General features: G+C 42.3%; 6 protein-coding genes across 6 annotated transcripts; 1 reads left to right on the top strand and 5 right to left on the bottom strand.

Moving 5' to 3' along the window:
• The first annotated feature begins 5,508 nt into the window (after positions 1 to 5,508).
• Positions 5,509 to 6,432, top strand: LOC106432635. The gene has a single exon (XM_013873486.1). It carries the CDS (start codon positions 5,509 to 5,511, stop codon positions 6,430 to 6,432), a length of 924 nt encoding a protein of 307 aa, XP_013728940.1.
• A 4,331-nt stretch (positions 6,433 to 10,763) lies between these two features.
• Positions 10,764 to 12,237, bottom strand: LOC125591591. The gene is made up of 2 exons (XM_048766058.1): positions 11,806 to 12,237; positions 10,764 to 11,488 (listed from the first exon to the last, which is right to left on the bottom strand). Exons 1-2 carry the CDS (start codon positions 11,908 to 11,910, stop codon positions 10,874 to 10,876), a joined length of 720 nt encoding a protein of 239 aa, XP_048622015.1. The 5' UTR covers positions 11,911 to 12,237; the 3' UTR covers positions 10,764 to 10,873.
• Positions 11,987 to 14,782, bottom strand: LOC106399091. The gene is made up of 4 exons (XM_048766661.1): positions 14,754 to 14,782; positions 13,067 to 14,675; positions 12,357 to 12,982; positions 11,987 to 12,278 (listed from the first exon to the last, which is right to left on the bottom strand). The coding sequence occupies exons 1-4, from the start codon at positions 14,780 to 14,782 to the stop codon at positions 11,987 to 11,989; spliced, it is 2,556 nt and encodes an 851-aa protein (XP_048622618.1).
• A 756-nt stretch (positions 14,783 to 15,538) lies between these two features.
• LOC106386920 lies at positions 15,539 to 17,258 on the bottom strand. Its single transcript, XM_013826740.3, has 4 exons — positions 17,047 to 17,258; positions 16,646 to 16,978; positions 16,205 to 16,558; positions 15,539 to 16,100 (listed from the first exon to the last, which is right to left on the bottom strand). Exons 1-4 carry the CDS (start codon positions 17,254 to 17,256, stop codon positions 15,819 to 15,821), a joined length of 1,179 nt encoding a protein of 392 aa, XP_013682194.3. The 5' UTR covers positions 17,257 to 17,258; the 3' UTR covers positions 15,539 to 15,818.
• A 216-nt stretch (positions 17,259 to 17,474) lies between these two features.
• On the bottom strand, positions 17,475 to 20,133 carry LOC106399092 (nucleolin-like). Its single transcript, XM_048766057.1, has 3 exons — positions 18,014 to 20,133; positions 17,728 to 17,934; positions 17,475 to 17,646 (listed from the first exon to the last, which is right to left on the bottom strand). Exons 1-3 carry the CDS (start codon positions 18,845 to 18,847, stop codon positions 17,545 to 17,547), a joined length of 1,143 nt encoding a protein of 380 aa, XP_048622014.1. The 5' UTR covers positions 18,848 to 20,133; the 3' UTR covers positions 17,475 to 17,544.
• A 2,489-nt stretch (positions 20,134 to 22,622) lies between these two features.
• On the bottom strand, positions 22,623 to 23,635 carry LOC125591804. Its single transcript, XM_048766660.1, has 2 exons — positions 23,261 to 23,635; positions 22,623 to 23,045 (listed from the first exon to the last, which is right to left on the bottom strand). The coding sequence occupies exons 1-2, from the start codon at positions 23,633 to 23,635 to the stop codon at positions 22,623 to 22,625; spliced, it is 798 nt and encodes a 265-aa protein (XP_048622617.1).
• Between the last annotated feature and the right edge of the window lie 1,631 nt (positions 23,636 to 25,266).

Raw genomic sequence — 25,266 nt, 5'->3', positions numbered from 1 at the left:
TACGACCTGCTAGAGCCTCCTGCCAAATCTTCCCAAAGAAAATATCGGAAGGGTAAAGATCAGGAAGGACAGAGAAACCTATAATGGAGGTATGCAATGTCGCCAGGAGACTTTGGCGGCGACTTAAAGCATCTGCAACCTTATTCAAAACACCAGATTTGTGTTTAATAACGAATGTAAATTGTTGCAGGTAGGCAAACCAGGATGCATGGCGTGCTGATACTTTATCCTGAGATCCCATGTGTTTTAAAGCGTCATGGTCTGTAAAAAGCACAAACTCCCAGTGAAAGAGATAATGGCGCCAATGTTTAACTGCCTGAATCACTGCATATAGTTCAACGTCATACGTACTATAACGACCACGAGCCCCAGCAAATTTCTCACTATAAAAGGCGATGGGCTTGCCTTGCTGACTCAGGACGGCACCAATGCCTGTTTTAGAAGCGTCGGTATGCAGTTCGAACGGAATAGCAAAGTTGGGTAAGGCGAGCACAGGGGCCGACGTCAACTTGCTCTTGATAGTAGAAAACGCGTTGTCAGCTTCTGGAGACCACACAAATTGCTTTTGCTTAATGCAATCTGTAATAGGAGCCATAATGCTGCTAAAGTGTGCAACAAATCGACGGTAAAAAGATGCTAGGCCATGGAAGCTGCGTATCTCAGTGATGGACGTTGGTGTTGGCCAGCTTCGAATAGCTTCAATCTTAGACAAGTCAACCTTCAGACCACGAGAAGAAACAATATAACCCAAAAACAAGAGTTGGTCGACACCAAACGAGCACTTTTTTGCAGCAGCGAATAGTTTCTCTCGCCGCAAAACCAATAATACCTCACGCAAATGGCGTAGATGATCTGCGAGGGAGGAACTGAAAATCAAGATGTCATCAAAGTAGACGACGACAAATCTCCCAATAAACGGCCTCAATGCTTGATTCATAACGCGCATGAAAGTACTTGGAGCATTAGATAACCCAAAAGGCATCACAAGCCATTCAAAAAGACCTTCTCTAGTTTTGAAAGCTGTCTTCCATTCATCTCCCGGACGGATACGGATTTGATGATAATCACTCTTGAGATCCAGTTTCGTAAAGATGGACGCTGAACCAATTTGGTCCAAGAGATCATCGAGCCGCGGGATGGGGAACCGATAGCGAACTGTGATCTTGTTGATAGCTCTGCTGTCCACACACATGCGCCAAGAACCGTCTTTCTTAGGAATCAATAATGCAGGAACTGCACAAGGACTAAGGCTCTCACGTATATATCCTTTCACCACTAAGTCCTCAACTTGTCGTCTCAGTTCGTCATGCTCTTGAGGACTCATTCGATAATGTGGTCTATTTGGAAGAGCAGAGTCAGGAGCCAGATCAATACAATGTTGTATATCGCGCAAAGGAGGCAATCCAGCCGGCAAATCATCGGGAAAGACATCACGAAATTCGTGAATCAAAGGCGAGAAAGCTGGAGGCACTGCAAACGTGAGTGCTGGTTCAGGTAAAGATGCCATTAACACAAATACCACATCAGAAACGCGGAGCTCCTCAACAAACTCCGTCTTGGATACAAGCAACACTGGTCGGTGTATCGTCAAAACCTTCGCTGGAGCAGGAGTTGTTGCACGAGACTCATTAGACGAGTTAATGTCTTGTGAAGGAAGCAATGTGATACGCCTATTCTCGAAAGAGAAGGAATAGGTGTTGGCAAATCCATCATGTAAAGTTCGTCGATCATATTGCCAAGGACGTCCCAATAATAAATGACACGCATCCATAGGAACCACGTCACAACATATCATGTCGCGATAATTAGCACCTACAGAAATGGGAACCTTGCATTGACGTGATACACGTATGTCTGTTTGTGTATTCAACCAAATCAACTTATAAGGGTTCGGGTGTGGCTCCACAAACAAAGCCAGTTTAGCCACTGCTTCCTCTGAGATGACATTGGTGCAGCTACCCGAATCGACAATAAAGCGACACACCTTGCCTCGAATGGTACATGAGGAGCGGAAAATATTGGATCGAAGCCAAGATTCGTCTATGACCTGCGGACTCATCAACGTCCGACGAAAAACCAAAAGATGTCCCGTATCACCGGAGACTAAGTCTTCCTGCTCGGTCTCAGTTTGTTCATCAACGATTTCTTCATCATATACAACTTCTTCGTTGGAGAAAAAGATTCGCTTAGGACAGTTTGACTGCCTATGGCCGATTTCTCCGCAGTTAAAACATTTGAATGTCGCTGGTCGAGTAACTCGGGAAGGTCCAGCAGCGTTATTCTGATCATTACTCCTCACTGGATTATCTTTTGCAGCAGATTCTGTATTAGATCCTCCAGTTGTGTCCGTAGAATTGGTGGATCGCGCTCGTGTATTTGCTGATGACCAGGAGGTCTGCGTAGTGCGCAGATTTTGCTCAATAAGGACAGCACGTTGATGTGCTTCAGAGACGGTATTAGGATTAAAAAACAATAGATTTTGTTGTATTTGCTGCCGTAATCCCCGATGAACCTTGACACCAATTGATCCTGTGTTTCGAGAAGAGTATTCCTGGATAGAAGTGTAAAAAATTCAGACGCATACTCGTCCACTGTTTTGTTGCTTTGACGAAGGTTCTGCAGTTGATTATACACTGTGCGTGTATAGTTGTAAGGAAGAAAAGCTTTCCGGAGAAGACGCTTCAGTTTTTCCCACGAAGCAATTCGTTCTTTACCAGCTTGGATGTGTTGTTCCTTAACATGTTGCCACCAGGATGAAGCTCATCCTCTGAAGCGTGTTGCCACCAAAGAGACACGCATATCAGCAGGAACCTGCTTGAATGTCAGAAGCTCTTCCACTGAACTGATCCAGTCGAGCAGCTCGTCAGGTTTTAGACTTCCACTAAACTCCGGTAAGTCGAGGCGAAAACCCGACTCCCAGTTACGACGATCGCCACGTGGTGCGGCTAATACGTCATCGTGACGGGGTAAGATAGGTCTCTCTTGCAGACCTGCAAAAGGGTTGTCGTCCACAAAGTCATCTTCCGCATCCTCCTCATAAACTTGTTCAGCATGGCGTCGATCTCTAGGTGCCTGGGGTCGAGCTTCCATTACCGTTCGTAGAGCTGCCTCGAAAGAAGCCTGCAACGAATCACGTAATTCAAGCTGGAAAGTAGCAAGCGCTCCCTGTATGGCCTCCGTTTGAGCATCAAGTTGCTGTTGAACATCTTTCTTAGGTGGCATGGTTAGGATTCTTTGGCTCTGATACCAACTGTTGCAGCTAGCGTAAGGGACAAGGCAAAGATTCAATCAACACGAGATTGCCTCTTTGACGTCTTATGATCTCAAGCTTCACAAAGATTGCAATCAAAAGGCGATTTGCAGAGAAGTAAGTCTCAAAACTTATATTATAAAAACCAAGTCTTAAGAGAGCACATACGCTCTCTTTATATAACCCTAAAGATAACACCAAATAAGAAAATTAACTTAAACGTAAATAGGAAAACTAACTTAAGGATTATCAGTAATTAAAAGAAAACCTAGATCATAAAAAGGAAATCCTAGTAATCGATGTACTTGCTACATCACTTTGTCTGCCGCTATTTGTTCGGTTCAGTGGTCCAATAAGTCGTGGTTAGTGATTATCCACACACAAAGTAGCTAGTACTAAAAGCTCCCAGGCACAAAGCTCGAGGTTCCTGTTCCTAGTTGACTTTTTACACGCAACCACCGCAATTTCAAAGTAGATTTACCGGAAAATCGCACTCCACCACCGTCTTGCTTACCAGAGAACACTTTTTTGAAAGTTCCGGCTCGGAGGAGCACGCAGAGTCTCGCTGCCTTCCTCAATGCTCGGTATTATGGCTCCTTCGCTACAGATCTGGTTAAGGAAAAGTGAAACTGAAGACGCCATGGACCAAATCTTGGTCCCTTACGGCGTAGTGGTATAAGGTCCCTCAAGGGCTTTATATACTACTTACTGTCTTGTGCAGTCATAAATTACCTTGTCTCTGAGGTCTTAAAGGTTTTCACCCACTTACAGTTGGAGGATAGATATTGTCTCAACATTTAGTACGGTAACTCTTGAAGGAAGTTTTTTCCATTGTACTATGGCACATCGTTTGTCGAGAGTAGAGAAAGGAAAATGGTCAGCTGACCCTTCATTACCGGTGCGCCGACCACCAGTTAAAATCCCGACTGCCAACAATGCTGCGCTAATTGAAGAGCACAAACTGACGTTGATTTGTAGGGTAACGAATCCCTCAGTCCAGAAGACTAGAGCCTTGGTGGAGTTCTTTCTCCAACAATGGCATGTCGAGGGCTCAATATCTGGGAAAGATCTGGGACCAAACATGTTCCAGTTCAAATTTGAAACAGAGAGAGACCTACAAACCATTCTGGCTAGAGCTCCCTTCCACTTTAAGAGATGGATGTTAATCCTACAAAGATGGGAACCGGTAGTCTCTGACTTCTTCCCAGCTCTAATCCCATTCTGGATCACCATTTATGGAATTCTTCTCCACTCCTGGACTGAAGACACCCTAAAAGCTATTGGAAAAGAATTGGGACCGGTGGAAGACTGGGATGTCGAAAAAGGTAGAGTCCGGGTCCCAATCAACGGACTTAAACTTCTGGAGATGCGCCTGGATATCAATCTATCAGGAGAAATCAAGCAAGTTGAACTTCACTATGAGCATCTAGAAAAACATTGCTTCTCCTGTAACTCCCTATCGCATGAGAGATATGACTGCCCCTCGAACCGAGCTAGAGCAAACCTCAGGGGAAATAGAGTGGAAGACTTGGGTATATCGCAAGAGCGAACTCTGCAGAGACTAGAAGAGGACCGAAAGAGGAAAGAAGCTAGAAGAACTCGTCGTAGCCCTCCAAACCGGTCTCTGTCGAAGATTGAAGCTCCTAGCAATTGGCAGAGAGGCTCTAACCAGGAAAGATACTGGGGTGATGGGAATAACTACAAGTACGACTATGGTGTTCGACAACCAGGAGGGATGAAGCCTCACTTCCCACCAGGAGAGAGCACCGCCCTTCTGCTCGAGAGAGACTATCTTTCTCAAAGGATAGCACTTCTGCTAATCAAAGAGGAAGCCTCCCCAGAAGAGGATCCCCCCCCCTCCCAAAAGCGAGTGGAGACCAGTCACTAGGGGCTCCCGAAGCGGTACCTCTGCCTTAGCTGCTCACTCTCTTGTGTCACACACTCCACCTCCCAACCCGCCCAGAGAACCAATGGAGCAGGATCAGATGCAGTTGCGGGAAGGTAGCCAAAAATCAGGCGAGGGAAGTTGACATTCTCTGGAGAGAAGACCAGCAAGAGAAAGACTCTCACTACCAGAAACAAGATCAGCACTAGAGAGACTCTCTACACCTGTGGAAAGAGTCCCACTACTCCAAGACGGGATCGCAAATGCAGCTTCAGACAGACTACAGGAAGTCAATATAGAGTATTTGGAGGACACTCTACCGTTGCATCGCTCAAGCGGAAGCAACATCCCCTCTTCTTCTAAAGCTCCTAACATGCCAGAAGTGGGTAGATTTAGCGATGCAATGGATCGTTCTCCTATACGATCACTAAGTGAAGACATAATTCACGTCTCCCTGAGGTTGGGACCTTTAAATGATCAAGATCCAACTGGAAACGAGGAGATCAGGGCCAGTCTGGACCTCCAAGAAGTTAGGGAACAAGTTGGATCACTAGGAGGGAAAGGCAAGAATTCAAAACCTGCAAGTAACCTTACTGCAAGGCCTCCAGCGGCGGCGAAGAAAAGAGGAGCTAGATCCCCTGCTCAAGGAGTGGCTGTGAAGAAGAGAAGGGTAACAAAAACCCAAAGCTCATCGAAAAGGAAACTCACAACGACGACACGCCAGAGTGGAGCTTCCTCTAGAGCTTCGAAAGCAGGAAACCAACCTACGACGAGTGTGGTCCGGTCCAGATCCTCTTCCTTAGTGAACATGTGTTGGAACTGTCAAGGTATAGGGAGCGACCTGACAGTTTGTCGTCTGAGGGAGTTTAGAAGGAAAGACCCCCCAGATATAATGTTTCTTATAGAAACGAAACGTCAAGATGAGGAGGTTTTCAGAATGTACCAGGAAACAGAGTTCACAAATCCCTTTACTGTACCTTCTGATGGACTCAGCGGTGGCTTAGCTCTTTCTTGGAAAGATAACGTCCAGCTTGAGATCCTCTACTCTTCACCTAATGTAATTGACAAAAAGATCTCTTTTAATGGAAATTTTTTTTTCGTGTCTTACATATATGGTGCTCCACAACGAGAAAACCTCGCTAGTTTTTGGGAGATACTCTCGGACATAGGCATACAGCGTGATGCTCCGTGGCTTCTTACCGGAGACTTTAATGATCTCCTTGACAACTCGGAAAAGGTTGGGGGGCCGTTGAGATGGGAGGGTTCCTTCTTATCGTTCAGGAACTTTGTCTCCTAATATGGCCTTTGGGACCTTCAATTCTCCGGAAACTCGCTGTCTTGGAGAGGCACTAGATATACTCACTTCATCCAATCCCGACTTGATAGGCCAATAGCTAATGTGGAATGGATGGAGATGTTTCCAGCTGCTAGGAGTGAATACCTATCTTTTGAAGGTTCGGATCATAGACCCATCGTTACTCACTTTGATCAAAATCTAAAAAAGAAGAAGGGAAGCTTTAGGTACGATAGGCGTCTGAGCAGTAAACCGGAAGTCCGAAAATTGATACAAGAGACATGGCAGGAGGATAGTGCTGACACAGCACTTAATAAGATCTGCAAAGTCAGACGAAACATCATAACTTGGGCAAAAGGGGAAGCAAACAGGAAGAAAGAGGTGCTGCTCCTCAGTCAATCCCAGCTGGAAGAAGCGCTGTCTGACGCCAACCCTAATCTGGAGAGAATCCAGAAGCTAAAGAGCTTACTGGAAGCAGCCTACGCAGAGGAAGAAGCATTTTGGCGGCAGAGAAGCAGAATCCAATGGCTAAACGAGGGTGATAAAAACTCCGCCTATTTTCATGCCGTTACAAGAGGAAGGAGAATCTGCAATAAGTTCTCAGTTATTGAGAATGAAGAGGGAGGTGCTTTCTATGAGGAAGAGCAAATCGTTAATACCTTCAGGCTCTTTTATGACACTCTGTACACAGCGGGAAGTACAAGCTCATGTGGGGTTGTTCAGGAAGCCTTAACACCAAAGATCACATCAGATATGAACTTGAAGCTCGTGGCCATCCCGGATATAGTGGAAGTCAAGGCAGCGGTTTTTACTATAAATTCAGATAAAGCCCCAGGGCCAGACGGGTTCTCAGCGGGTTTCTATCAGGCCTTTTGGGATATTATCGGTGAAGACATCTACCGAGAAGTCAGGACCTTCTTCGAAACCGGTCAGCTACACCCGAGATACAATGAGACCCACATAAGACTCATACCGAAAGTGAAAGGGGCAAAGAGGGTATCTGAATTTCGCCCGATAGCACTATGCAACTCTCACTATAAGATTATTGCAAAAATCTTGTCAAAAAGACTGCAGCCACTGCTCCAGTCGTTGATCTCGCCAGCTCAATCAGCTTTCATACCGGGAAAGGCGATTTCCGACAACGTTTTGATCAATCATGACATACTCCACTTCTTACGACAATCAAAGGCGGAAAAGCATGTCTCAATGGCAGTTAAAACCGGCATGAGCAAGGCTTATGATCGAATCGACTGGAGCTTTCTTCGTCAGGTCCTAACTCGGCTGAGGTTTCATGAGACGTTTATCACGTGGCTGATGGAGTGTGTGTCATCAGTATCCTACTCCTTCCTAATAAATGGTGGACTGCAAGGAAGAGTGCAGCCTTCCCGTGGCCTTCGTCAGGATGACCCCCTTTCACCATACCTGTTTATTCTCTGCATGGAGGTATTATCGGGACTGTACGACAATGCGCTGAGAGATGGTACGATGCCAGGAGTAAAGGTGGGACGTCACTGCCCTCCAATCAACCATTTGCTGTTCACGGACGACACAATGTTCTTCGGGAAATCTAATGCGACTAGCTGTGAAACCCTCCTGGCCATCATCAACAAGTACGAGTCGGTATCGGGCCAAAGAATCAACAAGGTTAAATCCGCAGTCACCTTCTCGTCGAAAACAAATGCGGAGGCTAAAGCAAGGGTAAAGTGTAAGCTGGAAATAAACAATGAAGGCGGCATAGGAAAGTACTTAGGACTACCGGAGCATTTCGGTAGAAGGAAGAGAGACATTTTTGCGAGTATAGTTGATAGAATCAGACAAAGATCGCATGGGTGGACAGCAAAATACCTCTCGGGAGCTGGGAAAATGGTTTTGCTGAAGGCTTTGTTATCATATATGCCGAACTATGCGATGTCATGCTTCAAGCTTGCAAAATCCCCTTTGCAAACAGATTCAATCTGTCCTCACTCGCTTCTGGTGGGATGTGAAACCAGAGATTATGAAGATGTGCTGGTTGTCTTGGGATAAGATGATGCTTCCAAAAGGAGCCGGAGGCCTCGGATTTAGAGAGATAGAAATCTTCAATGACGCACTTGATACACTAAAATTGGATCTTTATCTACTGTCAAGTTAACAGTGTAGTTGTAATATGTGTAGATTCAATTCCTGAGGACCAGTTCACACTTTATCTTTACGAGATCAGAATTAAGCTAAAACGAAGTGGGGGTTTAAAAGATGTAATTAACTTAAAGAACAAGTAACAAGATTAGGTTGTTTTCGAATTGATTAAAGACGCTAGTCTAGGGTTTCTTTTCAGGCAAGGAGTTCGCGAACCAAGCAATTATTCAAGTTCAGTTTATAACAAGTCTAAACTCGGATCACTCAAGTTGAATCAACCCACTCTCGTGGTATTGATTCCTTTGCAGGTCGGTATTGATGCCTAAACTCTCGTTTGGATCAAGACGCGCCAGCAAGCCTTAGAGTTCAAGTCCGATATGTTCACAATACACCCTAGTATCTACTCTCGCTGACTAGGGATGCAAAGTTCATTCAAATTGTATCAGGTTATCAATCAACGGTTAGCTAAATCGATTAACCCTAATTTATGCACTAAGTGATCGGTTCAATGCAAGCAATAAAAACAGATATGAATGTAAACAATCTAAGATGACTTATCTATGTTCAGTTTACGAATCAAACACCCTAGAATCCTAAACTAACTCGGTGACTACTCAGGTATAACACAAGAACAGAGAAGCATCATTTCTGAATAATACTGCATATAATATACCAAAGAAATCAGAGGGTTCAGGATAATCTTCTCTATGAGATAGATGAGGTCTTCTCCCTTACAAGTAGCAATCGCTAAATCAAAGCTCTCTCAGGTCTTTTCTTCCGTAAAAACTAAGGTAGGTATAAAATAATAAATAGGAAACTATATATATATATATATGAGCCACATGCGGCTAGAGGAAGGAAATAGGAAATCTAGGGCAAATCCCAAATTATTTGGAAACTTCTTTTTTTTATCTCTGTCGCTGGAACAGGCACTCAGGCTGCTCCGGTTGGCTGTTCTGCGCGAAAGACTCTGAATCATACTTTTCTCTCTTCTTTTCCTCTAGCTGGTCCATTTCCCATCCAATGCAACTCTAGACCTGATATGACTCGAAAGAGACTAAAAAGACTCGATAAAACCTTGAAATCTATTAGTAAGACATACGTATAATGTGCCAAAAACACAATATATGAACTCCCCCAGACTTAGATCCTTGTTTGTCCTCAAACAAAATCAAGTACCAAGAACCGAGAGAAAGATTTGAAAGTGTGGGAACTCGCCTATCCTCAGCAACCATACAATAACCACGAATCTCTGAACCATATAAGCAGTTTAGCTAAAACGACACATCCTTACCAAGAACCCCACTGACTGCTGTTCAAAACAGCTTTATACTTTGTATCTCATACCTGCCAAAGTTAAAACATTCCAGACAAAACTCCTTATATTCAATTAAGAGTAGTGTGAGATTCTCATCATAGGAATTAGATAGGGTAACGGTCTAGGTATGAAACAGGCCTTTTTGTGTTTAAGTGGAGCTAATCTGTGTTTAGGGGTTACCAAATTTCGTAGAGGATGCAAGATATCGCGCAAAATTGCAAGAGAGGATAGATCCATTGATGTCCACAGCCTCTACTTGTTTTTGCATGTTCTTCTTTAGGAATAGTCGCTGGTCTGCATGGTTCTCATCTCTTTTCTTTATACTCCTTCTAATTTACCAGTGGCCTCTGTCTTTTCTTTAGAATATTTTCCTTCTTCATCACCTTATTCTGAAGTACATAAAGCTAAAATTAAAATTTTTTTTTTCTTAATAATAAATAGGTGATGGTGACGAAGCAGGAGGTAACAATTGTGATAGAGACATGCCACTGGAGTTCTTGATATCACATTCATTCTTGTTTCTCTTCTTTTCTTAGTTTAGATCATCGGCGGCGCACTACAGGAAATGTGGTTAGTAATAGCGGACGAAAAGCGCTATCATTTTGGTTTAATAGCGTTTCCTTGGACGCTCTGACATCACCCGTTATAAAAAGTCCAACCCTTTTAATAGCGATTTTCCTCTGTGCTATTACTAAGTGTATAACAATAGCGCTTTTGTGTTCGCAATTGTTAGTATTTATAATAATGTTTAATAAATGTTATTAGAACCAAATAATTTGATTTTTCCTAGTAGCAAAGATAGCAAATGTTTCGTGTTATTAATTAGTTTTATAATTATCCCAAAATTAATTAATAATAATTATTGAATTGATTTTTAAATAATTAATTCGAAAATATGAAATAAAAACAATATAAATTATTAAAATTCCAAAAATCAATATAATTATTCAAATCCCATAACACAACATTATCACATTCATACAAACCATCACACAAGCATACAACATATCATCAATCTACCACTAATAAACCTTCACAATCATCCCTAACATATACACTATCATCATCCATATCATCACCCATATCATCAACTTCTTGGACAGGTAAAGGAGCACCACCTAAATCCTCTTCTGTTTCCAACTCATGATAACCTCTAGGTGGTGCTCTCATAACAACATACCAATTTGAAGCATCATCCTCCCTAGAGTAGAAAACCTGTTTCGCTTGAGAAGGTAGAATGAATGGATCTTTCAAATAGGCTGCTTGGTTCATATGAAGGTTAACAAGAGTGAAGCCATCTTCTTCCTTCACACCATTCGCTGTGTTTGCCCAGTTGCATCTAAAGAGTGGCACTTTGAACATGTGATAGTCGATGACCAAAATCTCCTTTATCACTCCATAGTATGTAATCATATCCGCGACCTGTCTCATATCTCTTGCACTTGATCTACACATGCTAAAGGCTTCATAAGTTACTCCACTGTTTTGTGTCTTCAGCTTGACCGCATCAGTATGAAACCGTTGGCCATTGATGATGAATCCTTTATGTGCTAAAGCAACATTTCTTGGTCCAAATGCCAACCACCTTATCTCCTTAGAATGACTATCTTTTGAGTCTAAATGAATCTGCCGCAGGAAATCAGAGGATTATCATCAAGCCGAGGTACTTAAATTATAATCAAAACATGATAATATGTACCACGAAACCAATCATCAATCTACAAGCTAACCAGTCATAAAAATACTAAAAATCCAGACAGTTTCATCAAGCTATAAGCTACTCAGACATCAATTCGCTAAAATATGGACATGTTCTTCAAGATACAAACCAGGCATCATGATACAAGCTAACTAGTCATCACCAAACAAGCTAACCAGTCATCACCAAACAAGCTAACCAGTATTTACAATAATAATCAAGAAAAGAATTTGGAGTTTGTAACCTTATTTTTAAGCCATTCTGTAAAGTGTTCAGTATGGTTTTTCCATAACAAAGTTTCATTTTTAGCCAATCGAGCATCCTTAGCTTGCAACTCTTCCAAATGCATCCTGATTTTAAATTAAACAACAGTATATGAAAATGAAATTATGAGTAAAACAAGTAGAAGAAACATAGAGAATTACTTACTCAAGAAAGGGATCCAAAGATGCCATGTTCATTAGCACATATCGATGTGCAATGTCTCTATCTTTATCTGACAGGGTAACCTCTATACCCTTCTGCAGAGGTCGGCCTTCAACCACCATTCTATCAGCCTCAACATCTTCATTACGATTAACTGCTTCTTGAACTGGTACTGATTCTTTAAGGAACTCTAAACAAAATGCAACACATTCTCCAGCTAAATACGCCTCAGCCATACATGCTTCTGGCCTTGCATAATTCTTAACAAAAGCCTTTAGTGTTTTCATGTACCTATAACTCAGGAAATATGAATATTAGTCAAACATCATTGTGGGAAGTGGATATATTGAAGAGAGATGTTGATCAAACCTTTCGAAGGGATACATCCATCGGAAGTGAACTGGTCCTCCCAACCGTGCCTCTCTTGATAAATGTAGTGGAAGGTGAAACATGATATCAAAAAGGGCTGGAGGGAAGAAGCGCTCCAGCTGACACATTGTCTCCACAAACTCTGTCTCCATGGATATAAGTTTCTCTGGGTCAATGATGCGCTGACACAACCTGTTGAAGTAACTGCATAATCTATTTATGGCTATCCTAGGACCCCTATGTAACAACCCTCTTAATGCAGCTGGTAACAAGTTCTGTACTAAGACATGATGATCATGCGACTTTAAACTACCAATATTTGGAGGGTTAACTGAAACACTATTCGCAATATTACCACAATAACCATCAGGGCCTCTAAACTTAGCTAACCTTTGGCAGAAAATGGTCTTCTCTCTCTTCGATAACCAGTAGGCAGCAGGAGGTAAGTATGTTTTCTTTCCCCTCACCTCTGTGTGCAAGTGCTTTCTGATTCCAATATCTTCTAAGTCTTTTCTTGCTTTCAACCCATCTTTTGACTTCGCACTTTGCATCAACAGAGACAATATAGCATCGGACACATTCTTTTCTACGTGCATAACATCAATATTGTGACGAACAGGCAACTCCTAACACATTAAACAAGAAACTGTTAGACATATTGATCTCTTCTTCCAGTAATCAGATAATATAGGTCAGTTACTATAGTTTACCTTCCAGTAAGGTAGATCAAAGAATATTGATCTCTTCTTCCACCGCCATAGTTCATTTGATTCTTCACACTCTTCTTCTTGTAACCTCTCATCATCTTCCAACTCTAGTCTTTTCCTTTTTTTTTCCTTCTCTAGAGGTCTACCAAAATCATTCGTAAAAGCTTGTAGTGTCTCATATATCTCAGCGCCTGTTTGTATCCTATTAGCATTCCCTTCCTCCACAGTGTTGTCAAACCAAGCTTTTTTATATCTGTAACGATGGCCAGGCGGTAGTCTCCTTCTGTTACTCATGTAGACAAACTTGCGGCTAAACTTAAGCCACCTTGCAGGTGTATCCTTTCCACATACATTGCAGGCTTGTTTCCCCTTTACTTTACATCCAGACAGTGTTCCTAAGGCTGGATAGTCACTGATACTCCAAAGCAGCAAGGCTCTGAGATTAAAGTTCTCCTTCGCAAATGAGTCATACACTTCAATACCCTCAGCCCACAAATCCTTTAGATCGTCTATCAGTGGTGCTAGGTAAACATCAATGTTGTTACCAGGAGCAGTAGGACCAGGGATCAACAAAGTCAGCATTATATTCTCAGCCTTCATACACATGGTTGGAGGCGTGTTATAGTTCACTAACAACACTGGCCATGTGCTGTGATTGGTGCTTTGCATGGAGAAAGGGTTCATCCCATCTGTAGAAATCCCAAGTCGAAGATTCCGTGGATCAGCAGCAAAGTCTGGCCATTTAGCATTCACTTGTGCCCAAGAGATAGAATCAACAGGGTGCCGCATTGTACCATCTTCAGTGGCATTGGTATAGTGCCAACGCAGATCTTCAGCCATCCTTTGTGATCTAAACATCCTCCTAAACCTGTCCTTGATTGGAAAATATCTAAGGACCTTTGCCGGAATCCCCACCTTTAACTCATTACTGTGCTTATCCATTTCCCATCTTGAAACTTTGCATCTTGGACAGCTTTCTAGGTTCTCATACTCCTTCCTATACAATATGCAATCATTCTTGCAAGCATGAATACTGTCGTAGCCGAACCCAAAGATCTTCAGAAATTTTTTGATTGCAGCTAAACTCTTGGGAAGAACATTGTCTTCAGGTAGCAAATCCTCAAGTAAAACCAACAGCTGATCAAAGTAGTTCTCCGACACACCACTTTTAACCTTGAATCTGTAAAGTCCCATGATAGCTGAAACCTTTGTGTGCTTGAGACAATCCGAGTATAATGGCGTTTGAGCGTCTCTGAGCTTTTTCTTAAACTCAATTTCCTCTGGTGCTTCATCGTCTTCGTTGTCAGTTGTCGGGTTTGGACCACCTTCGTCCATGGAGAATATTGTCTTAAACAAATCAAACGCCTCTGTTTCATATTGAAGAACACTGTCTTCTGCAGAATCTCTTTTTTCTCCATGAATACTCCAACGAGAACTCTTATACTTCTTATCCATACCCCTAATCACCAAATGCTCCACAATTTTATCCAGTGACTGATGGCTCAGATTGCGGCAGTCTCTACAAGGGCATAGCATTTCAGACAGACTTCCCAATCTTTTTGCGGACGAATTCACAAAATTAGTTGCTCCTTCTGAATACTCGTGGCTATTCCTACAAGAATCAGACAAAAGAAGTTAGCTTTATTTCAATCGGCGAGTAGAAATGAGATCGAGGGATTTTAGGTTATACCTTGGAAGCCAAATCCACGACTTATCCATTTGCTTACTTTCAATCGGCGAATACAGGAACAGCTGGTTTGATTTTAGCTCGAGAGATACATGTGCTTTCTTTAGGGTTTTTTCGATTTTAGATCGCGAGACAGAAAGGAGTTTCGACAGAAAGAGAGATGTTGTGTTCTGAAATTTTCCGAGTGCAAACAGAGACAGAAAAAAATGAACGGTTGTGATCAAAGATTTGGAGAGAAATCGGACGGTCTATGATTAATCCGAGTGCAATCTTAGTAGTTGCTCCTCATTGGCTCAAAAAATAAAAAGAATGGCTAAGATTGAAGTTGGGAAGACACATCCATCGGCATATGGTTTGCCACGTCTGCAATCTTGGAGGTTACTCCTTATTGGCTCAAGGTATTAATTTCGTTTGAAATCTGGAAATTAATATATAAATATGATTTTGAAGCAAAAAAAAATTAAATTAAATCTTAAAAATCAAATATTCAGTTTTCCAATTTTACAAAAAAAAAATTGTATGAATATAAATTTTTTATGTGAGCTTTTATAAGATTGATCAATCTAGCTCATATGTTCATAAACACTACTACTTATTTGTATGTACAAAGGCTTTAGGGTATAGGGTTTGAACAAATGAGTGTTTATAAAATTTATAACTAATCAGTTTTGTGAAATTAAGATTACAATATCCTTTTAAGAATGAACAAAATTGTGAAATCAAGTACAATTAGGGTATAGGGTATAGGTTTGTACTTTAGGGTTTAGGGATTTCACTTTAGGGTATAGGATTTTAATTTTTGGTCTTCCCGTCTGTGGATTTAATTTTTAAAGCTTATGGTTTAATGTAAAATTATGCACTTAAGGGTATAGGGGTTAACAAGCTAAACATTTTCACACATAACCTTATATCATAATATAACACATAATTTTTGTTTTTTTGTCTGCTAACTGTTACATAATATCATACATGATTTCAACCGAGTAAAAAAGTACCTAAACATTCGATCACACACTAGAAATACATAGCCGATGAGAACCAACTTGAAAAATGTTTCAGACGACAATTTTAGACAAACTTGATTTTGTCATTTGGCCATGCCACAACCGAACCCATTGCATCAGATATGTATTCAATCTCTGAATTTGGCCTCCAGACTTTTGCATCACCGATCTTAGCCACATCAATCCACACCTTGCTTGCATTTGGACCTAGGGGTACAAAGTGGCACAACTCATTCGGATCCGTTGAAGCTACCCTTCCTTCAGCTACCTTACGTCCAGAGTTGTTGCAATCCAAGAGAGTGCACTTCTGCTTCGGACTTCTGGTCGAACTAGTGCTGCCTGGACTCTACAACTCAAACAAGATGACAGAAGCAAGTTCCAACATCAATCAAGGACGCAACATCAATCATCAGGCAAATAAAAAAATTTAACTTCATGTCAATTACATACCACTGCTTTTTTCTTGGCTGGCTTCGAAGGTGATGCTATTTTCTTCCCTGCACATTTAGTTGGTGTTACTTCTGTAGCAGGTGTAGGCATGACTTCAACCTTTAGGACTGGCCATGCTATTTTCTCGCTAAGTGCATCACCAATCAAGAACATATCAGCGGTTGGCCTCCACAAATATGCTTGATCATTGAACACCTTCACTACTTCGACACTAACAGCATTGGGACCCAGAGGTATGTTGTTAACCATGTCTTTGGATTTTGAAGAGCACACGAGACCTTCAGCAATGACCTCGTCCCCATCATTGGTCCAATCATATATCTTGCATCTTCGATATTCACCTTCCTTGCTTTGCTAAAACAAGATTTGAAATTAGAAATTTTAGTAATGATTAGAGATGACTCAATTGTTGTAAGAAGAAAACAAGATTTGAAAATTTACCATAGATAAATCTTCAGAACAGTTTGGATCCTTATCCAAAATCACTTTATCCATTGGCCAAGATATCTTGTATCCCACAGCTTCATCAAGAGTTAACACATCCGTAGTAGGCCTCCAGAGTGAAGCTGATGCGCTTAGTGCATACTTAACTACGATAGCCACTGCATTAGGACCAATTGGTATACGACCAATTTTGTACTTCGGTTCAGCAGAGCAGAATTCTCCTTCACCAACAACAACATCCTCTGATTCAATCCAATCCAGTATTTGTACTCTGACTCCTTCTTTGAATCCACCACTACTCTCAGATGTTTCAGCATCAACATTACTTTTCTGAGAAAAGGCAACGGAAATCGTAAATGTCTTAAAACTAATTGACCAAAGGTAATGAAAAGGATTACCTTCTTCTCAGCTAATTCTCGCACCATCCCCTTTAACTCTTCAATCTCACTTTTCATTTCTGCAATCTTAGCGTCTCTAAATTGCAGATATGCTAGCTTATTAGCTGTAATCCCTCTACCAAAGCCCCTTACTCGTCCAGGTTTGTCTTTTCCCAAAACCTTGCTCACAGCATCTTCCCTTATGTTATCAGCAGCTGATGTGGAGTCCATCCGACTGTCAAGTGACTGTATTTGTTCCTGATACAATCATTTAAACACAAAATCATTCATTGCCATAGTCTATTAACTATACACAATATACAACTTCCATAATGCTTACAATAGTCTCAGCAAACTGGGGCTTCACAGGTCTGCCATCAGCATGAGTGTGTCCCGCAATCCAAACCTTGGATCTACTCACCTTACTTGGGTCTTTACTCTTTTTTTTCTATATGAAAACAAACATATCTCACTACCATTTTAATCTAACAAGCTGATCTACAATATGTAGATGTTTGACTACTCTTTTACCATATCATCAGCTAAACGAAGCATTCCTTTGCGGCTGGTGGTGTGAGGAATCTGATTTCTTCTCATCGCTCTGTACTTGTTACTCGTTTCCTACAATATAAATATGACATTGATTATATCCATCAGACATGACCTTTAAGGATGAAACTTACTTAGTTGTAGATAACTCACTGTGAAAGATTTGGTAGTCTTACTCTTAACCCAAGTGTTCCACAGTTGAAGGGATGGGATGTTGCTCGGTTTTAAAGCTATTCTCTCAGCTGCAGTCTTCGCCACACGTACTTGTGACACCAGCCTTGACTTCCCAGCCCTCCACACATTTCCCAGCTGCTTGAAAATAACAGCTTTCTGCCACTCTTCTTGCAAGTTAAACCTCCCCTGCATCACAATAATCAAGTTAAACATGTTTATAATTTCATCTTGCGGTTAAACAAAACATACTAATATATATACAAACCTGAATTTCTTCCCACATTGTTGCTTTAGTCGCTGCATCAAGTTTTCTCCAATCGGCAAGTGTAACCGGAACATGTTCCCTCACAAGAGGACCAAGAAACGACGATAGGGTTACTGAACCAGGTCCAACATGCTCACCAATGTCATTGAATGTGACCATAATCTTATCATTGGGATTTTCAGCCACTCTACGCAACTTTGTAGGTCCTCTTTTATTTTTTTTTGAAACTTCCTCCCCTGCTAGCTCAACTCCTTCAGTACTAGGAATCTCATCATCTTGCGCAGTGCCATCTTCTTCCATATCGCGAGCTTCTTCTTCGCAAGCTTCCTCTTCGTTCCCTTTCTCATTAAGAACTCCATCATCTTCCATATTGGCCGGTTCTTCTTCATTCTCTTTCCCATTGAGATCTCCATCTTCTTCATTCTCTTTCCCATTGACATCGCCATCTTCTTCATCCTCTTTCCCATTGACATCCTCTTCATCGTCTTTATCTTCTTCAGACATTGACTTCTCAGCCTGATCATCTTCTACTTCATCATCCTGAGCAGGTGTTACATCTTGTACTTCATCATCCTTAGGAGGTGTAACATCTTCTACCTCATCATCCTTAGGAGGTGTTACATCTTCTATGTAATCATCTTCAGCAGCCACTTTCTTGATTCTACTACTTCTTCTCGTTGGCGTTAAAACTAAATTCTTTTTAGGGGAAGCCGTTTTCTTTGCTGTTCTTTTCTTCACTTTTAGTTGCGGTGCCTTGTCCTCTTGATCTACTACCTCCAAGCCTTGATTACGTTTACTCCGACGAGAACCAACTTGTCCTCTTGTCTTTGCCATTTCTGAAACTGATAAACAAATCCAAAATCAAATCAAGCCATTCGATCAAAAAATCTAAACCCAAAATCAAATCGAAACCTTCAATCATATTCAAAATCAAACTGAAACCCACAATCATATTCAAAACCTAATCGAAACCCACAATCATATTCAAAACCTAATCGAAACCCACAATCAAAATCGAATCATGTGTTAACGCGGACATGCATGTGAAAAGAGATTTGAATCAAAGAGAAAGCCAAAATCAAAGAGATTCGACTCGAGAGAACCAGTCTCTACTCTAAACTCATAATCAAATCGAAACTCATACCAATTGAAGCTTCGACTCGAGAGAACTCTGAAGAACTTCAATGAGTCGGTTTTGATTTTGAGGAATGTGAAGAGAGTGAAGTGAAGAGAATGAAGTCTCGATTTCGATTAATACTTAAGTTATTTTTAATATATTTTTTCATATACGATAGCATTTAGTTTTTGATTTGCAATGGTAAGGCGCCTCCACTTACCAAATTAACGCGGCTGAATTATTTTATTTTCCCGCGACTACAAAGATAGCTTATACATTTCAAAAACGCTATTATAAAGGCCCGTGTTTATATACAATAGCAGAGAAGCAAAAAACGCTATGCTACGACGCTATTAATACCCACATTTCCTGTAGTGGCGGAGCGGCTGCTCCGTGTGCTTCCGCCTATTCTTCAGCAGAAACTTCTGTTGCATTAACGAGTAAGAGACTGTCTAGATCCTTTCCTCTCCGGCCCTTTTGTACATATCTGCACATAAGATACTGAATAACAAATGCATGAGGGCGGAACAAAGGCTTTAGGGTTTTAAGGTGGGTACTAGCTAAAGATGAGCTACCCACTCAGGATCAGCAAGATGGATAAAAAGAATAAGAAGACCTGAGTGTTGATCACGTTAAACCCTATTCTAACGCCCATAACAAGAAGAATTGCAGTCAAGATTAAGTTCAAGTTAGATGGAGTTAAATCTTTCCAGAGTAACCTCAACAAGCTGAAAGCTTTTGGAGAACAAGATGATGTAATGTCAGGGTGTTCTGGATCCACATGTGCGTCTGTCGCTTCTGCTAAGGTCACTGAATAAGATGAATTAGAGCACGAGGGTGGTTAATACACATCATAGAATAAGGTCCTGATTCCCACAAAGTTTGAACTGACTCGATCTTAACAAACTGACTCGATAAAGACATCAAAGCGGACTGACTCTAAACATAAAAACCAAAGGTAAACGATTAGTAGCAGATAATCGCCACCCCCAAACTTACTTCTCACCATCCCTGGTGAGAAAATAATTCAAGGAAAGGCTAAAATAATAAACAAGTGCAGGAAACAGAAACAGAAATAGAAATAGTTCAAACGGATATAACAATGGAGATAGAACTAGGAGACTGCCTAGTCAGTATCATCGCTCTCGGACTGGCCCGCGGAACGCCTGTTCCTTCTGCGTGGAGTGACCCATGGAGTCTCTTCGTCACCCCTTGCAGTTGTTTCTGGCTCCTTCCCTGGACGATGACTGCGCGGTGTAGGCTGGTCTTGACGAGGTTCAGCTGTGCTTGGAGCTCCCATGCATCCTCCATTGATTGTCTTCAGTATCCTCTTCATGAGACTGTTGTTCTTGCGCAGAGAATCTACCATCCAGCGATGGTAGGCGGCGTCATCTGCGTTGTCATCAAGGGGTCCCAGGTCATATGCATTGTCGCCTCCATCGGTGCGAACAAAATCAACATCGTCCATTGTGTCGTCACGGTATGATTACTTTGGGTCGGCGTAGAGATACTGAGCATCAGGGAAGAAACAGATGTTGGTCACATCACTTAGCGAGGTGATGTTCGGTTGGGGCAGCTTGCAGTAGAGGTTTCTCCCGTCCTGACTGAGGAAGTTGTAGGTGTTCTCGTCGCAGAGAATTTGGCAGTTGATCAGGTAAAGGATATCAATGAACGTCGCTGTCTCGTTACACTGATAGACACTGAGATCAATCTCTAAGTGGCGGAAGAGAGGAGTAAGCAAACTCCCAGAATGGTCTTTCTTCAAAGAACCCTTAACCACTCTGGCTTTCTTGTCCACAAACATCTGAGCGAGCACACACCCGGGACTGGTTGTCATCAGCGCGGTCGGAATCCCAATGTCGGAGGATTTGAGCTCGTCCTCAACACCGGCACATAGCATCTGCAACTCTCCACGTGTCACCTTTGACGTCTGGTCCTTTGTGAAGAGCAGATTGCTTTGGACCTTAGCAGTAATGCGCAGAACAGGGTTACGGATGTGAGACTGACTGGCTGATCGAGATTTGAAATCCCCTGAAGCGATGAATTTCCAGAATGCTTGCTCTGGAACAAACTTCCTTGGAAAGGACATCTAAGTGTATTCCTCGGACATCTCGTAGACCTCAGTCAGCGCTTCCAAGCTGATGGAATGCTTGACACCGCTTGCAAAGAAAGTGAAGGAGGCTTCCTCAAAGATTGGGAAACTGGGCCTTTTGAAAGTTAGCTCCGCGGTGGCGAGGACTTGCCTCACCAAATCAGGGTACAGCGATCAGCTATTCCTAACACTTGGAGAACCGCATGTAAGTCTTCATGGAGGCCCAAGTCACTCAAGGCCCCGGCGTCGACGAAACGGGTTGGGAAGATGTTGGTGTTGAGCAGAGTGTTGTAGCGGCGCGAGGCTTCCTTGTCCCATCTTGTCTCCGAGGTCTTAGGGATGTTCTCGTCTGTGATGGAGATCTCGGTTCCCTCGTCTCGTGGCCATGGGTAGGTTAGGGGAACAATGTAATCCTCCGGTTCACCCTGAGCGTATTGGGGCTTGATTCTAGATGCTGCATTGGTTCGTCTGGGAGCCATCTGCAAAACAAAACCGTTCGATTGGGTTTGAATGGAAATAGTTGGAAGCTTTTACGATTTTAGTTGCTCTTTCCAAACTATTCCATAACCCAATGTAGAGATAACAAGCGATTGACAATGGCAAACCAGATACAATCACTTTAGAAGATTAGATACTTTCATTCAACTCGCCAATCAACAATCGATTCAATAGATCCCAAAATCATATCTTAGAAATCTATGCATGTGTAATTTGAGAACATTGGCCCAAAGGTTATGACTTTCCACCTAATCGATTTAACTATTCTCATCTCATCTTCTATTAACCATCCTAGCAGCAAAAGGAGAGGTTGATTTTAATTTTGATAAACCCTAGAATCGATCTATGCAAGCGCAAAGAAGAGAAGAGAAAGAGATTTGTAGGCCGAGGATCACAGTGTGATTTCACCTCTTATCGTTTGATTGGAGATGGTAAAGTCCTGAAAATAAGCCAAATAGTTCGAAATCTAAGCAAATAGAAACCGAAAAACTCAAAATAAGTTGAAGAAGTTGAAAGAGTTTAAGGTTTTAAAAGGAGAGGGGTGAGGGCGATGGAGGAGGCAAGTTTTGTGGAAGTGGGAAAGAGATAAGGAAAGTTCCCCTTTTTATAGGCTCACTTCGTGCCCCACTTCCCACTTCTTAGAGTTTTCCTCTATTTTACAAAATTAATTCAAATCTAATTAAAACTGTTTATTTTTTTTTGGTCCCGAGAGACTTACCTTCGCGGAGCAGCTGCTCCGAAAAAATCGGAGACTGTTCCGGTTTTTAGTAACTCGGGGTTTTTGATTTTTATCCTGCAAAAAAGAAACAAAAACGAAATCTAAAAGAAATATTTACACTCACCAGTGGGTTGCCTCCCACCAAGCGCTTGGTTTAAGTCACTAGCTTGACTTGGTTGGCCTATCAGGCTAAGGGCGGGTCGCTTAGGGGAATTTCTTCACCCTCTTCGACTGTTGTCTCAGCTAGATACGACTTTATGCGTTGGCCATTGACAACAAATTCTTCCCCTTTCGTGTTCAGCAACACAACAGCTCCGTGGGGGCATACTTCTTTAATGGTGAATGGTCTGGACCACCTAGATCTCAGCTTTCCAGGGAACAATCGTAACCTTGAGTTGAACAGGTTCACCTGATCCTTAGGTTGAAAGTTGCGGTTGATGATCCTCTTGTCATGGTAAGCCTTTGTTCGCTCCTTGTAGATCTTAGAGCTTTCATAGGCGAGTTGCCTAATTTCCTCCAATTCGTGAATCTGCATGGATCGTCTCTCTGCTGCTGGTTTGATGTCGAAGTTGAGTAGTTTCACAGCCCAAGCTGCCTTATACTCCAACTAAACGGGCAGGTGACAAGGTTTACCGTACACCAGATTGTAAGGAGTAGTCCCGATTGGTGTTTTGTAGGCTGTTCTGTAAGCCCAGAGAGCGTTGTCTAGCTTGAGCAACCAATCCTTGCGGCTTATGTTAACTGTTTTCTCAGGATGCTCTTGATCTCTCTGTTTGAAACTTCCACTTGCCCACTAGTTTGAGGGTGATATGGCGTGGCTACCTTGTGTTGCACCCCGTTCTTCTTCAATAGACCTGCAAAGATCTTGTTGATGAAATGACTACCCCCATCACTGATGACCATGTGTGGTACCCCAAATCTTGGATAGATTATGGTTTTGAACATCTTAGTTACCACCCTTGCGTCGTTTGTGAGACTGGCAATCGCTTCCACCCATTTAGAAACGTAGTCAACTGCTACCAAGATGTACTCATTCTTGAAGGATGGTGGGAATGGTCCCATGAAGTCGATTCCCCAACAATCGAATACTTCAACCTCCAAGATGAAGTTCTGAGGCATCTCATTCCGTTTACTGATATTCCCTTGTCGTTGGCATGGGTCGCATCTAGAGATGTAGGAATGGGCGTCTTGGAACATTGTTGGCCACCAAAAACCGGCTTGAAGGATCTTAGACACGGTTTTAAAGGTCGTAAAGTGCCCTGCATAAGAGGAACCATGACAGTGATAGAGGATTCATGGAATCTCAGATTCAGATACACATCGTCGGAATACTCCGTCCTTGCAGCTACGGTACAGATAGGGTTCATCCCAATAGTAATGTCTTGCTCCTCTCAGAAATTTTCGTTTATCATTGCCAGTGAATTTGACAGGTTCTTTCTCAACAGCCAGATAGTTGGCGATCTCAGCAAACCATGGAAGATTGGGATGTTGCTTTTTGATCGCACAGACAAGGTGTTCCAGAACGCTGGAGCAAACTGGACGGAGTGGTTGTTCTGTGACGCTTCCCAGACTGATCGAGTAGACATGCTCGACTGGAAGGCTGTCATCAAGTGTTGTATTTTCATCTATTTTCATTCTGGAGAGGTGGTTTGCAACGCCATTCTCAATGTCCTTTTTGTCTTTGCTTGCCAGGTCAAATTCCTGGAGCAATAAGATCCATCGGAGTAGCTTTGGTTTCGCATCCTTCTTCGTCAGCAAGTACCTCAATGCTGCATGATCTGTGTGCACTATCACCTTAGATCCCACTAAGTAGGATCTGAACTTTTCAAAGGCACAGACAATTGCTAGAAGTTCCTTTTCTGTAGTTGCATAGCGACACTGACCTTCATCTAATGTCCTGCTCGCGTAATAGATCACGTGAAGCTTCTTGTCTTTTCGTTGTCCCAGCACAGCTCCAACTGTAAAATCGCTTGCGTTTGTCATGATCTCGAATGGGAGCTCCCAGTCTGGTGGTTGCACGATGGGTGCACTGACTAGAGCTCCTTTGATCGTGTGGAAAGCTGACAAACAATTGCTATCGAACTCAAATCTTGTCTCATTGCAAAGCAGGCGAGTGAGTGGTCTTGCGATTTTGGAAAAGTCCTTTATGAATCTTCTGTAAAAGCCAGCATGTCCGAGGAAACTCCAGATTCCTTTGACAGAGATTGGAGATTGTAATCTCATCATCACTTCTATCTTTGCTTTGTCCACTTCGATCCCCTTTTCTGAGATTTTGTGACCGAGAACAATCCCATCTCGCACCATGAAGTGACACTTCTCCCAATTTCAAAACGAGATGCTTTTCCTCGCTGCGCTGAAGGACCCTGCACAAGTTTGACAAACACACAGAAAAGGAGTTCCCATAGACGCTAAAATCGTCCATGAAAACTTCCATTATATCCTCAATTAGGTCAGTGAAAATAGACATCATGCAACGCTGGAATGTCGCAGGAGAGTTGCACAAACCAAACGGCATTCTCCTGTAGGCAAAAGTGCCGTAAGGACATGTGAAGGTCGTCTCCTCCTGAACGTCTGGATGAATGGGAATCTGTAAGAAACATGAATAGACATCTAAGAAGCAGTAGTATGGGTGGTTAGCCAATCTTTCAAGCATTTGATCAATAAATGGGAGGGGGAAGTGATCCTTTCGTGTGGCTGTGTTTAGTTTTCGAAAATCAATACACATACGGTGACCGGTTACTGTCCTAGTGGGTATTAATTCGTTCTTTTCATTAGCAACCACAGTGATCCCCCCTTTCTTAGGAACTACATGAACATGACTAACCCAC

This window comes from Brassica napus, chromosome C8 (assembly GCF_020379485.1).
Source record: "Brassica napus cultivar Da-Ae chromosome C8, Da-Ae, whole genome shotgun sequence".
Lineage (NCBI taxonomy): Eukaryota > Viridiplantae > Streptophyta > Magnoliopsida > Brassicales > Brassicaceae > Brassica > Brassica napus.
The sequence above is the reverse complement of the archived record's forward strand: the minus strand, read 5'-3'. Positions and strand labels throughout refer to the sequence as shown.

Coding starts and splice junctions, on each gene's coding strand:
- LOC106432635 (XM_013873486.1), top strand. CDS start 5,509: ATGCCAGAAGTGGGTAGATTTAGCGATGCAATGGATCGTTCTCCTATA.
- LOC125591591 (XM_048766058.1), bottom strand. CDS start 11,910: ATGCATTTGGAAGAGTTGCAAGCTAAGGATGCTCGATTGGCTAAAAAT. Junction 11,489..11,805: donor CAGAATGGCTTAAAAATAAG/GTTACAAACTCC, acceptor TTCCTGCGGCAG/ATTCATTTAGACTCAAAAGA.
- LOC106399091 (XM_048766661.1), bottom strand. CDS start 14,782: ATGGATAAGTCGTGGATTTGGCTTCCAAG. Junction 14,676..14,753: donor TCGTGGATTTGGCTTCCAAG/GTATAACCTAAA, acceptor TGATTCTTGTAG/GAATAGCCACGAGTATTCAG. Junction 12,983..13,066: donor TTGATCTACCTTACTGGAAG/GTAAACTATAGT, acceptor TTAATGTGTTAG/GAGTTGCCTGTTCGTCACAA.
- LOC106386920 (XM_013826740.3), bottom strand. CDS start 17,256: ATGGACTCCACATCAGCTGCTGATAACATAAGGGAAGATGCTGTGAGC. Junction 16,979..17,046: donor GAGAATTAGCTGAGAAGAAG/GTAATCCTTTTC, acceptor GCCTTTTCTCAG/AAAAGTAATGTTGATGCTGA. Junction 16,559..16,645: donor GTTCTGAAGATTTATCTATG/GTAAATTTTCAA, acceptor ATCTTGTTTTAG/CAAAGCAAGGAAGGTGAATA.
- LOC106399092 (XM_048766057.1), bottom strand. CDS start 18,847: ATGGCAAAGACAAGAGGACAAGTTGGTTCTCGTCGGAGTAAACGTAAT. Junction 17,935..18,013: donor CAATGTGGGAAGAAATTCAG/GTTTGTATATAT, acceptor ATTGTGATGCAG/GGGAGGTTTAACTTGCAAGA. Junction 17,647..17,727: donor AGACTACCAAATCTTTCACA/GTGAGTTATCTA, acceptor TTTATATTGTAG/GAAACGAGTAACAAGTACAG.
- LOC125591804 (XM_048766660.1), bottom strand. CDS start 23,635: ATGTTCCAAGACGCCCATTCCTACATCTCTAGATGCGACCCATGCCAA. Junction 23,046..23,260: donor AGAACGGGGTGCAACACAAG/GTAGCCACGCCA, acceptor CTGCCCGTTTAG/TTGGAGTATAAGGCAGCTTG.